Source organism: Musa acuminata, chromosome BXJ1-2 (assembly GCF_036884655.1).
Source record: "Musa acuminata AAA Group cultivar baxijiao chromosome BXJ1-2, Cavendish_Baxijiao_AAA, whole genome shotgun sequence".
Classification (NCBI taxonomy): domain Eukaryota; kingdom Viridiplantae; phylum Streptophyta; class Magnoliopsida; order Zingiberales; family Musaceae; genus Musa; species Musa acuminata.
The window spans coordinates 30796370-30809237 of NC_088328.1; the positions used below are offsets into that span (position 1 = coordinate 30796370).

Here is a 12868-nt window from a genome sequence, read left to right on the forward strand (position 1 = left end):
GTCTCAGTTAATTATTTGTGGGTTAATTATATTATTATGTTCTGTAATTAATTTTTTTAATATTTTAAAAATTATTTTTAATATTTTAAAAATTATATTAATATTTTTATAATTACGAAAATAAAAACATTGATATCTTAAAAAGTGAAATCTAATTTGATACATGGATCACCTGCCATTTTTGATAGGACCAGCCCAACATGACATGATCTTTGAATCCAGTGACACCATAGAAGAAGGAAATGACTTCAACCAAGCAAGGAAAGGAACTCATTCAACTGATACTGAGCCAAGCCTCTGCACACCAACATTTCCATGGCTCCTACTCTCACCTGCCCCTCCATCTGCTCTCTTCTTGTTGAGTTCTGCACACATCTCCTCTATCATTGGTTTCCAAATGCGAACTCGAGCATTTATAAACCAATTGGACACCTGCCATCAATGTATCAAAAGATTCAGTGAAGCTTTCGATGTGATACTCCATCGCTTCCTGTTCTAGACTTCAACTTCTTGATCATTTGATACAACCTGTAGTTGTTCGATACAAGATTAGTGCGCATAAGAACTAAAAGTTGTTCTTCATACCTGGCCCTTTGTCAAACCGCTTTTGATCGCGAGCGAATGCTTCTCGTTGTCTTTAGGATACCTGAAATCGTTCAGACAATTCCCGCAAAATCCACTGTAAATTTGTCGGTCATTTACCACAGAAGTCTCTATTAGCATAGTTCAAAAGATTAACTTACGGATGCAGAAAATTCTCAAACAACCATGCTCGGAGGACCGATACCGACTTTTCGGGCAAGCCCCTCTGGGGTCTCCAAGATTGTTGGCCACTCTTCTTCAGCTGCCTCAGAGCCCACTGCTTTTGGATCAGCGATGACTCATAGCTTCCCTCGTTCTCGTTTGCCCATGCTATGCTTGGATGTTGATCGATCGTAAGAATCTGACTAGTAATTCTCTTCCTCAAGCTTTTGTAGAGGGAAGAAACTGTGTGCAGTGCGAAGCGAGCAGGGGTGTTCTCAGATGTGCTTGACTGAGATAGGCAAAGGAATGATGTTACAGCATTCTGGATCTGGTCTAAGCAGTGGTTGTAACTGTGGTCAACCTACAGTTTGAAGCAAAAAGTCAACATGAAAGTGCTTAATTATATGCAAAAAGTGCTCCGCTGGACTTGAAAATGAATCTGAAAAGCTACGGAAAATGAATTTTCTTAGTTGTGTTTTTTGTGTTCTTGCTGTTTTTACAGCATTTGGCTTTCGCTTGCCAAGTTTTTGGGTTTTGATTTCACATCACAAATATCAATAGGATCGAAAGCTCATCCTTTCGCTCAAAAATGATCTTTCTTTCAACTAGATAAACAATCGAACTGAACTAATGAATTTTTACGGTCATCAAATGGATACCAGCAAAAAGGATAAATTTTCATGGTATACAGCTTCATACTCTCATATGACAGAAATGCTATCTGATGTGATGACAGTATTTGCATTCAGATTCATTTTTCTTACACTTAACGATGATGCTCCTAATTTAGTTTCCTTACACATACAAAGAGTTTAGTAACAGCAGATGGCTAGATATTAAAAAATACTGTTTGTGAGAGAATACTATAAATGACAGTGATTCCTAGAAAAGTGTCAAGTGTCATGTAGAGGTTGCAAGCCACAAAATATGATGGGTACAATATTAGGACAAGAACACACACACACACACACACACACATATATATATGCACACACCTGAGGAAAAAAATTAAAGTATTCCTCACTACTGTATAAGTTCATAATGAAACTATTGTTAACAAAAATAACAAACTGTCAAGTATAAATTGTCACTTGATTAATCAAAGCCTGCAACTAATGGTGAAACATGCCAAGACTTCGATTCTAATTTTGTTTGTCATGATAACTGCAGTGGCTTGCAAGCTGCAAAACACTAGTGACTGAATCTAAATGATTACCAGAAAATACCAACGAACGATCAAATATGGAAATCCAATAAATAAGTTTCTCTTACCAACTGAAGCAGTGTTAGTAGCTGAGCTTTAGCTTCCTGAGAATATCCACTATCCATACTTCCGAGGGGTTCAGTTTGTCCGAATGAAAGAGGAAGTTCTTCTGAAACAGGTATTGGAATTTCCCTTACACTGGAGCAGCTTGAAGAAAAGGACATCTTTGCCGCACTAGCATTTTCTAGCGCATAAGAGACAGCTTCACCAAGAACTTCTTGGATCGCATTGAGATATTTTGATCGTAACAATACAAGGGAGAAATGAACTGGACCAGAAGAACCAACGTCTGAATAAAACTTCTCGGTGTGAGTAGTAGCCTCCTCTCGTGCCATTCCTGAGCCAAAATCATGCAGGGACTTCCGAAAAGCATGATTGCAGGCTCCAAAATCAGTAGGTAGGTTTGAATTGTCTGCTGACTTAATTCGTTCAGAGCATTGATCAGCAACATTGCCCATGTCTGGAACTGAAGACTGGCCAATTCTCAGACACAGTTCACCATCTGGAGCAGAGTTATGGAAATTCCAACCAGGACCTGAGCTGCCTGTTACATGATAAGATGGATGAACCACACTACATGTTTTACTATAATCAAGTTCAGCAAACAAAGTGGCTTCATTTTTAGATGCAAGGAGACCGGGATCATGTTGTATACCGAAATCACAATGTGGTGAGGCTGAATGTGGCAAATTGTTGGAGATAGGAACTCTCAATTCTTCTGGTGGAAATCCTAAATTGGAGGTTGCATCAACCCTGATGATATTTTCAGGCAAACAAGTGGTGGAAGAGAAAAGGCTAGCAATGGAACATGAGGCATTTCCAGTTTGATTGATATATCTAGAAGATGGAACATCACTGCATTCCATGGAATCATTTCTTATCAAGTGTATGTCATCCGTAACTTCTTGCAATATTTGCCTATGGCTGTTGTGATGTGGTAAGCTCGATTGCACAAGAGAATCTGAAAGCACATATGATGATGCTGAATCAAGAATCATAAGGTTATGATTAAAGACAGATAGTGAGCCATTGAAGATATCACTCTCCATTCCGGCACACGCTGCTGAAATTCCAGTCTCAAGAAGCTACTGACGGACTACTTGATACGTAGAACTTAGCAGATTAAGATTCAGGTGCCATCTTCATATGACGTGAGGATGCTTTATCTTGTCGATTAGCCTTATTACTTCCTACATCTGTAAATCCAAGCAAGACAACCGTCAAAACACAGTTTTTTCAATGTACGGAAGCAATGCATGTAAAATGTAGTCTCCAAAGCCAGTAACAAAAGGGTACATTTCTGAGTTATAAACATCTGCAAATTTCTGGGTTATTTAGTGTGCCTTTACTCATTCCCATTTGTCTTCTGCTTATGGACTTGCATGCTTCACCTGACTGGAGTATCTCCTAAGGACTCATACAGAGTTCCATGCTGCATTCCTTCCAAAAGAAGAGGAATAATATGATTAATTACATACAAAGACAATACTAGATCTCTGCAATAAAATCTCTAACTGATATGGTGGAACAGAGCATGTCATATTAGATCTATACACGCATTACAACATACTAAATGGATGGTAACTTAATAGGCAGATTTAAAGAAAAGGCTGATTTATGTGCTTCACCATGGCAGCAGGAAACAATATGAAATTCCATCAACATGTAGTCAAAAAATGTATTAAAATGGAAAAGAAGAAGAAGAAGAAGAAGATCCATGTAATTACAATATGCTATATGCAACAAGGAGAAAAACAAGATGCAAAATAGGTTCACTGCTATTGATTCCGAGCAGAGCAATTTCTGTATCTCATTATACATATCAAGTAGTGTCCTCACTCTTAATCAAATGACCCAAAGAGTGCTAAACCAACTCTGGCTCAGAGCAGACAACATCTAAAAGCAAACTGATGAAGCCATATTGCATATGATATATTTCTAGATTCTGAACAGTATAAGAAGTCAAGAGCCTCTAACATCAAGAATGCAACACAAAGGAAAGTTTGATCAAGGAAATGGAGAGAATTCAAATGCACAACAATAGAAATGTTGCTCCATTCACACACAAGAGGAAATCAAGCCTTACATTGAAGACTTGCCCAGACTAAAAAAAGAAGATTTTATAGACAGAATAAACAGTAAAAGATTCCTAATGATCAACCTCCTCTCTTGACTGTTCTTGAGTGCTCAGACAATAAGCTACCAAAAAGAATAACCATCTGTTGTCTCCTCTCTGGATGATGAGCTGAGGCCAGAGAGCCTTGGAGATGAGAACCAAATCAGGCTGGATATGTCCCCACTGTTCTTCCAAGACCACAGGAAGAAATCACTTCTTCAGCCATAAAAAGGAAGTGGCTAATTTCCTTATAGGATGCCTACAAGAGATGGATATCTCAGTGCTCAAAGAACAAGCAAGAAAACAATGTAGTACATAGTTCAGCAGTCATCCATCCCTTTCAGAACCACTTACAGCAGATCTTTGTTTTCAAGTGATCAGAGAATTGGGTTTTCATGAAGCACAACATCCAAAATAGTGGGCCCCATGGCTGAAGAAGAATTATGCCTTCCCCCTACCCAAAGAGCATATGGCCAAATGCTATAGTTTCACCAAGTGTGATTCTCCATGATTTGCTCAGAGTGAGTCTTGCCTTGGCAGCACAAGCCCAAATGACAGGAACATGGGACTAGAAGAAGGTCATGGATGATCAAAAGACAAAGCAAAGCGTGAGAGGTCAGTTCCTTCAGATCAAAACAATGATATCTTAATATCTTGAGAGGATGGTTTTCTACAAAACTCTAGCAGAAAGCTAATCAATCAGTCCTCCTATTCATTCTCACATGGTAAAAGAAATCAGCAGAACCTTTTCACCTTGCTATACTTTTACCCACCACAACCAGTTGCGAATCCTGGTGGCTTTCTTCCTCCTTTCACCCTGCTCAAAAAAATCCAGCCAGAAGTCAAAGAGAAGTCTTTTCTTTCTTCATTTACCTTGGCCCATGGAAGGGTCCCATGAGCTTTAGCAGAGAAGGTACATCTGGGTCATCAATCAAGCCCATGCAATGGACAAAACAAGGCAAAGAAAAGAAGACAGAAGCAGAGCAGCCTCATTTATTCTCTCGCTTTCTTCACCCTCTCCCTCTGCAACTCTCTGCGACAACAGTGGTAACCAAATTATGTGAAACCACTGTGCAGGTTCTGTGTCCTCGGGAGCTGTTCTCCGCTACCTGATCAAGGAGTACGCATTTGAGCCCGCACTTTTCTCTTGAAGACGGCATTACTTGTGATGATGGTCAGAGCGCGCGCGCGAGTGAGAGAGAGAGAGAAAAGCTGCTTTCTTGGATACAGTAGAAGAAATGCAGGTAAAAGGAAGGAAGAGGACAAGATGATGTCAGCCAAATCCAATGGAGAGATTTCTGACAGATTTATTGTGTCGGAAAATAGCAGTTATTTTACCTGACTTAAGTTACCTGCGTCTCCCTCCGCCCGGAAGATAAGATAAAGGAGCGGTCTTTAGCGCTTGAGAAGGAAGAGGTTGACACACGAGAAGAAGCCAACACTCCCTTGAATGCGATCATCCAAAACCGAGAAGAAAAAAAGGCAAACTGTTCCCTCTCCTATGAGATTTAGATGTGCCGAAATAGTTACTATAACAATAATTCAGTCGAGTCAGTCATACAGCAATGTTTGATCCTTCTTTGAGATCGACCATTTCTTCAATAATAATCGAGTCAAGACAGTCATTTTATCCTTCGATATCCACTCTGACCTTTCACATTCAGTTCCTCTGCTTTCTCTCAATTTTAGAACCCTAAGCCTAAATTATTCCGTTATTGATGGAGGATTAAAAGTCTCTCGAGGCCAGCTAGAAAAGTTGGTAAATGCTTTGCATTACATGTTTGATGAGCTTTGCTAAGTCTGCAAGTAAAGGAAGTTGTTTCTGAATCTTAAACCCTAATCACTCCAGTAGAACAATCTTACTGTGAGCCAGGAAGGCAATGAAGCACTTTGCATAGGTAATTTGGTCTCTCTCTCTCTCTCTCTCTCTCTCTCTCTCTCTCTAGAAAGGGACAAAGCAGAAACAAAATGAATGGTTAAATGACAATGCAAGAACAATAACACATTAGAAGAAAACATTGTTTCTCATATATCGCGGATTGGCCTTCTCTGTTCCGCTTCTTCCTCGAGGAGAAAACCCGACCACCCTCCATCATTCCCCCATCCAAGCAATTAATACTCCATGGATAGACTTTCCAAAACCACATCCAGTAGCATTCCTTTGATCTAATAGTATCTCCAGCATTTCATCTTCTTGGTTTTGTTGATAACAACCTGATGAAAGAAAAAAATTAAAAAAGAAGGGCATCGAAAGCCGAAAAGGCATCACATCATTGTTTTCATATAAGCTTTGCTCATATTAGTATACAGAAACTACAAGCAAGTTCATACATTACCAAGCACGCATGTCTCACCGTAAAACGACATTCAACAAAGCTCCAGCAAGCAGACACATTCGATGTGAGGAGTATGTGGGAACATGTCAACCGGCTGAACACTTCTCAAATGGTAGCATCCTCTTATGCCTTTCTCAGCCTGCACAAACTCAATACAAATTGGCAAATTTGTATTAATATTCAAATAAAAACATAAAACTAATCACTTCGAGTATTTAATGTACATGACCGATACGCACAAGACCATGACAGAGGTAATCGAGATCACGTGCCAATGTAGATGGGTTACACGAGACATAGACGATACGAGGTGCCTGAAGTTCAAGTAGATATTTGATTAACTTCATATGCATGCCCGGACGGTTAGGATCTGCAGAATTTTATGAGATTATTGCATATTAATACAAAATATAACAAATCACTTGATAGAACGAACTCAGAAATGTCACATGGTCAAAAAGCTGATAAGACTAACTGGGCTTTTTTCTCCTCTCACTAAAGACATAGAGCACATTCCTTAAATTTTCAGGCCTTAATGCATTACATTCAAATTGTATATCATGATCAAATTCCATTATTTGGTATATTTCCATGTATGATACCTGGAACCAAAGTTTAAAACATGCAAACCAAGCATATGCCAATATTTTGGCAAATTTATATATACAATGGCAGACCTCGATGGAAAGAAAGTTGCCCATGTTTGAAGTCCCATGAAAATAAACAAAGAAAACATTAAGGCATTAAAGAAAAAATCAAGACAACAAAACCCGAAAAAAGATCCACCCAGAAAATAGATGGAAGCAGCTTCAGAAAGAGCAAAACCTGAAATGACAATGTCAGGTTTTGGAAAATCATTCCCAAAGCTATCGTTGATTTTATTAAGATCTCCTTGAACAAATGTTGCATTATGAATGCCATTAAATTTAGCATTTCTTCGTGCATCTGAGATTGCTTCAGCCACTACTTCATACCCGTAAACATGTTTAACCCTGAAAACAAACAAAGAATCTCTCCTCAAGATTTTTACTACAGGAAAAACACATCCAAAGTGCATGTCAAACTAACACTAAAAACTATCGGTAAAAAGTAGTTCATTTTGCAGAGGCTCATAAATTTACAATATTTACCTTCTTGCAAGGCTCAAACCAATGCTTCCTGTTCCACAAAACAGATCAAGCACAATTTCTGAGCTATCTCCTCTAAGTCCAGCACAGTCCTCAATAAGCTTGTACAAGACTTCTGCCTGAAAACAATATAATTTTTTTTAATTTGCTTATGATTTAAAACATGAAATGTGAAGTTCCCCCATTCTTAACAGGGAAAGCTGAAGAAGAGCCACTTTCCTATTGCCAATAAATTTTTGTTTTCCCCAAGAAATCAATGTAGCTAATGATCAATCATTTTGTCTTGTAGCAACATAGAAAATAATCAAACAAACTGTAGGACATCTTTGGCTGTCTTTGGTTGATGCCATCATTGGCAGGTTGCAGAACAGTTTAAAAATTGCCATTTCAACAATAAACATAAGAAATTTCAGTTTTGAAGCTTCTTGATCTAAAAGCTTTCTCTACAATCTTCTACACAACCATAAAAACCTAAAAAGCAAAACTGCACTGGCAATGATATTATAGCAGGATTGAGAGAGAGTCACTGAGTCACTGATTATTATCACCTGGTTAAATGGGAGAGATCATCATGCTGAGGTTCCAGAACCAGACCTGGCTGATATCCATCAGGCACTTAACTTCTAGGTGGTAAGTGTAACCTGTCTATAGCCATGGGACATGAATTATGCTACTGATTGGGTTGTGCATGAATGTTCTCTGCAAAGATGTTTAGGAAAATTAACCGACCACTTTGTGCAGATTAGCTCGGATTTTTCTAGCCAGGCTTTCTCTAGCATGACGTAAGGTTTCTTCTTACCAAAATAAAGAGACCTTAAAATAAAAAAAATTTCCAAAATTTTTAATAGCTCATGACTGTCATCTCAAGAACAAAGTGCGATCAAATATTTTGGACTGTATGCATATTTAATTGCCGTATCATCAACACTAGAAACAAAGCAGGTCGTGGATGTTCTAGAGAACTACAAAGTTAGAAGAGTGAAAACCAAATATAGAGACCAAACAACCAAACTATTATCAACCAATAAGACTGATGCCTGTCACGCCCCAATTATGGTACTGAACACAAGAGGCTCCCAACACAAATACAAGAAAGCTATGCTGGATCAAATAGTAAGAATGGAATGGAAATAACATGACATGGGCTTCGCAAAAAGTTATTACAATGTGAAGCTGAAGCAGGAACACAGTAGTGTGTGAAATCGCATTGCAAACCTGATGAGAATTGGTCTGGAAGAAAGAATTTGCTGATATCTGAAATGTAAGTCCTCTTAACATCTCTGTGATAGTTGATTTACCGTATAGAGTATATTCTTCTTCCCCTACAGACGTATTACCAACTGATGTGTTTACATTATTCATGACACTGACCTGTCAACATCCAGAGGAGACAATGTACATTTTAATCATACGGTAGGGAAAACCTTAATGAAGGAAAAGCACATTGATAAAGTTGTCAGAATACTGTGCTAGCAGATTACTTGCCATCCAAACATTCATTGCAGGGGGGAATAATTAACAACAGACTAGTGATTAAGAATTATAAAGATCAAGAGTTTCCTTGTGTTTAATTTGTTGGCTAATATCAGTAATCTATGTGACTGTTGAAGAAACTACAGAAGCAAAATGCATCTTTTCTTTACTCTCAATTATTTATAATCATATTTTCAACTTGAATAGCTCATTTTACACACACTAGCACAAAAAACCTCAAAAATTAAATAACAAAGAACTGGACAAAACAAATTTCCACTTGTTCTCACAAAACACTTGATATGAGGGTTCTCTAAAAGGTTCTTTCAATAGCTCTATCTTAAAACATTCTCAACCTCATCTGTTCTTCTAATCTCATGTTCCAAGTGGTTCTACCATGTTCAGGCAATTATAGGGCAGTTGTAGGGAAAAATTGAAAATTATGAAAGGTCTAGAAAAGGTTAATGTCAATAGCAAGCAAAGTGACAGTTCAAAATGCTGTTGAAAAAAAACTGCACCTTGTGCCACATTGTTGTTGGCTTGTTGTAAACCTAGCATGTGTTAAAGAAAATGTGCATTCATACTTATATAATGTTGATGGCAGTGATCCCACAGACTACACATGTTGGTCATCAGTTATCAATTGTATGACTTCTAGCAAAGGATTGAAATATCGTACCGTATCGAAGTTTCGACATTCTCTCGGTATGGTACGATACTTACTGTATACCAAGCAGTATACCATTTGGTATATATATATATATATATATATATATATATATATATATATATATATATATATATATATATATATATATATATATATATATATATATATATATATATATATATATATATATTAAAAAAAATATGCGACGTTGCCTCTCTTCTCCCAAGGCGGGGCGATGTCACCTTTATATATATATATATATTATAAATAAAAAAATACCGCCCGATAATGAGTTGTCCACGTACCGGTTTACTGTCGGACCAGTACGTACTATCCGTACCGGGCGGTATCATTTGAAATTGTATACCTTGCTTCTAGCAATTAAAATAATTCAATAAATAATCTCTTTTTCTTCGAATAAAGAATAATGATAGCACAGTAATGTTAATGATGCCCACGATAGAATCCCGTGTTAGAAATGATCTACATAGAAGTTACGATTAATTCAACACACTTATTATGTTCTCTTCCCCATGTTAAGTAGTTAAATAAGCACAACATTTTGAAGTCCTTAAACAAGTAATGTTTCAGAAACTGGAAATAGCTCCAAAGAAGAACAAATAAATTGTATGCTTATTTACTAGTGAAGCATGAACAGCTATTTTGTACAAACCACTTCAGGGATAGCTGAAATTTTGTCAACTAGAGGCTTCAACAGATTAGGTTCATAGCTTGACGTGACAAAGTTAACCATAACCTCCGGATTGCTAGTATTGACATCTCTGACAAAGAAAATATGAAATTAAGTGCAAGTTTTAGAAACTTTTGGCACAACACAATAAGTTTAGACCAAATGCAACCAATTACAGTATGCAATAGGTAGACGTGAAAGATACATTAGCACAAGAAAAGGGAAGAATACAAACCATGGAAAGTTAATAAGAAAAAGGAAAGACAGAACAAAAGGGTGGTCAGCGTTAAAGAGTATCATATTACAACATAGGATGCAACTTATAGTTTCCAAGCTAAGTAATTCCAAAGTAGGCTATTCTGTCAAAAGAAAAATTCTGTCAGAGAAGATTCCACAATGATGAACCGTATGTGCATATATATGCAACAACATCCCAAAATGATGAACCATGACCAAGAAAACAGTCAAAGAAGATTCAGCAGCTACAACAGGCATTTAAATTATATGAAACTTGGTAATGAAATTACTAGTCTAAGAAAATCATACCTTCCAGTCCTTAGCATCAGATGTTTAAGAAATCCAGCATGGGTGCGAACATTATACGGGGAAAGGCCTAGCTTCGGATCTCTCCAACTATCTTGAATAACTGCAAGAACCTATAAAATTAGAGAATAATCAACTAAATTTATAATTCAAGCATACAAATGAATAACAAAGAATGAATTTCTCTCAATAGAATCACTAACAAGAAAAAATGTCACTGCATGAAAACAAGAGAAACATGGTTATCCTAAGGTAGCAAGCTTCAAAATTTTAGAGAGACATTCTGTAGTAGCTATATTCAAACTATAATGAGGGAAAATATTCATCCTATCAAACATGATGTTTCATCCAGATTTAGAGCAGAATACAATGGCTGAAGCTAATATTACAAAGCATTACCTTATTGGTTGCTTCAGTCTGCAATAAACATTTGTCGACATGAAGGACCTTATCGAAGAAACCTGGGGCATGCAATCCCAACGCATAACCGATCTCCATCTGTTCCTCCTTCCCGCTTGATACATCTCTTGGCATCCATCTTTCAGCACCAAACGAGAATTCCATCTGTGAAGCAGCAGAAAGATTGCACCTTTACTAAAAGAAACAGGCCAAAACTTGGTTTTTTAGCTCAAACCATGCTAACCTTGTTCCTGTAGTGGAATTGCAAATCACACGGTACGATGGGCTTAAAGATGGCAACAAAGTCAGGATCTTTGTCCGAGAATCTCCCGACGTGAACGATCAAATCCCTAACTTGCTGCTCCTTGGCTCGAACCTGTGCCTCGTATGAGAGATTCTGAGTCTTACAACCTCCGCAGTAGGAAGCATACTGGCACGGAGCTTCCACCGCGTCCCTGTGCGGAGTAATCGTCTTCAATTTCGTCGCCTGTAGTCTCACCGAAACGACTAATCAAGCACCGAGGAAAGAGATCGAAATAGTGATGAGGCAAGGGGAAGGGATTACGACCTCGGCGTAGCTGCCTTTCTTGCGAGTGACGCGGCCGAGAAAGCGCTCGCCGGGGAGGGCGCGGTCGCACATGACGACGAAGGCGGTGTCCGCGACCTTGCAGACGCCCTTCCCCTTGAAGGCGAGGGACTCGCAGACGAGTTCCAGAGTCTGACCACGCTTCGGGAAGAAAGAGCGAGGAGTGGGAGGAACGGCAGCAGCGGAGTCGGAGCGCGGCAGAGCTGCGAGGGCGTCGATTTCAGGGGGAGGAGGGAGGGGAGAGGCTGAAGGGGAGGGGGAGGAGGCGGAGGCGCGGACGGCGTGGAGCCATGGGCGGGCGTTGAGGCGGCGAGCGCCGCAGGAGGGGAACGCCGCCACCGCCATGGACGCAGGACAAGCTTAGCGGGGGACGGCTTTCTATGGTGTCATCTATCTATTAGATTACGCCTCCTGTGAAATAGGGTGACTAGAGATGATCAATTTAATTAATTTGCTTACCCGTCATAGACTAAAACGTTCATCTACCTGTTCGTCGAGGCTAACTCTTAGGAGGTCCTCTCCGGGCCCACATAGTTGGGCAACATCAAGACAGGTAAACTTCTAGGTAACCGTATACGAGTGGAAAAAAGCATCGTTTGAGATTCCTAAATACTTCTCGTACTGGTTTACTGACCACATATTTTACCTATCTGCTTTTTCTGGGACCCGCCATATGGGTCACATACTATTCCTCCAATAGAGACGAAGGTAGGGAATCATGTAGCGAAAAATAAACAGAAATTATTCTTGTGACTTGAACCTATTCATGATGGGAAATCCTTGAGAGAACATGCGCTCAAGATTCATAAGAGTACATGGAGGAGGAGGAATCAAACAACTATTAGGCCAAAATGTGGATTGTTGTTAAAGGATTACTTTAATCTTGCTAAGATTATAATAACAGCGAGATTTAAACTAA

At 38.8% G+C, this 12868-nt stretch overlaps 2 protein-coding genes across 4 annotated transcripts; both read right to left on the bottom strand.

The window, feature by feature from the left end:
• Window positions 1-144: 144 nt before the first annotated feature.
• On the bottom strand, window positions 145-5734 carry LOC135584389 (homeobox protein ATH1-like). Of its 3 annotated transcripts, XM_065102985.1 has the most exons (8): window positions 4479-5734; window positions 4170-4383; window positions 3305-3448; window positions 2664-3204; window positions 2017-2552; window positions 744-1105; window positions 586-646; window positions 145-432 (listed from the first exon to the last, which is right to left on the bottom strand). In XM_065102985.1, the coding sequence occupies exons 4-8, from the start codon at window positions 3055-3057 to the stop codon at window positions 271-273; spliced, it is 1515 nt and encodes a 504-aa protein (XP_064959057.1). In that variant the 5' UTR covers window positions 3058-3204; window positions 3305-3448; window positions 4170-4383; window positions 4479-5734; the 3' UTR covers window positions 145-270. The 3 variants fall into 3 exon arrangements, with proteins under 3 accessions (XP_064959057.1, XP_064959043.1, XP_064959049.1); XM_065102971.1 differs by having other exon boundaries at window positions 2017-3204; XM_065102977.1 differs by lacking the exon at window positions 4479-5734 and having other exon boundaries at window positions 2017-3204; window positions 4170-4462.
• A 253-nt stretch (window positions 5735-5987) lies between these two features.
• LOC135609571 (uncharacterized) lies at window positions 5988-12335 on the bottom strand. The gene is made up of 11 exons (XM_065102960.1): window positions 11932-12335; window positions 11608-11850; window positions 11364-11528; window positions 10968-11077; window positions 10404-10512; window positions 8803-8958; window positions 7591-7706; window positions 7286-7452; window positions 6700-6830; window positions 6479-6599; window positions 5988-6338 (listed from the first exon to the last, which is right to left on the bottom strand). Exons 1-10 carry the CDS (start codon window positions 12292-12294, stop codon window positions 6492-6494), a joined length of 1668 nt encoding a protein of 555 aa, XP_064959032.1. The 5' UTR covers window positions 12295-12335; the 3' UTR covers window positions 5988-6338; window positions 6479-6491.
• Between the last annotated feature and the right edge of the window lie 533 nt (window positions 12336-12868).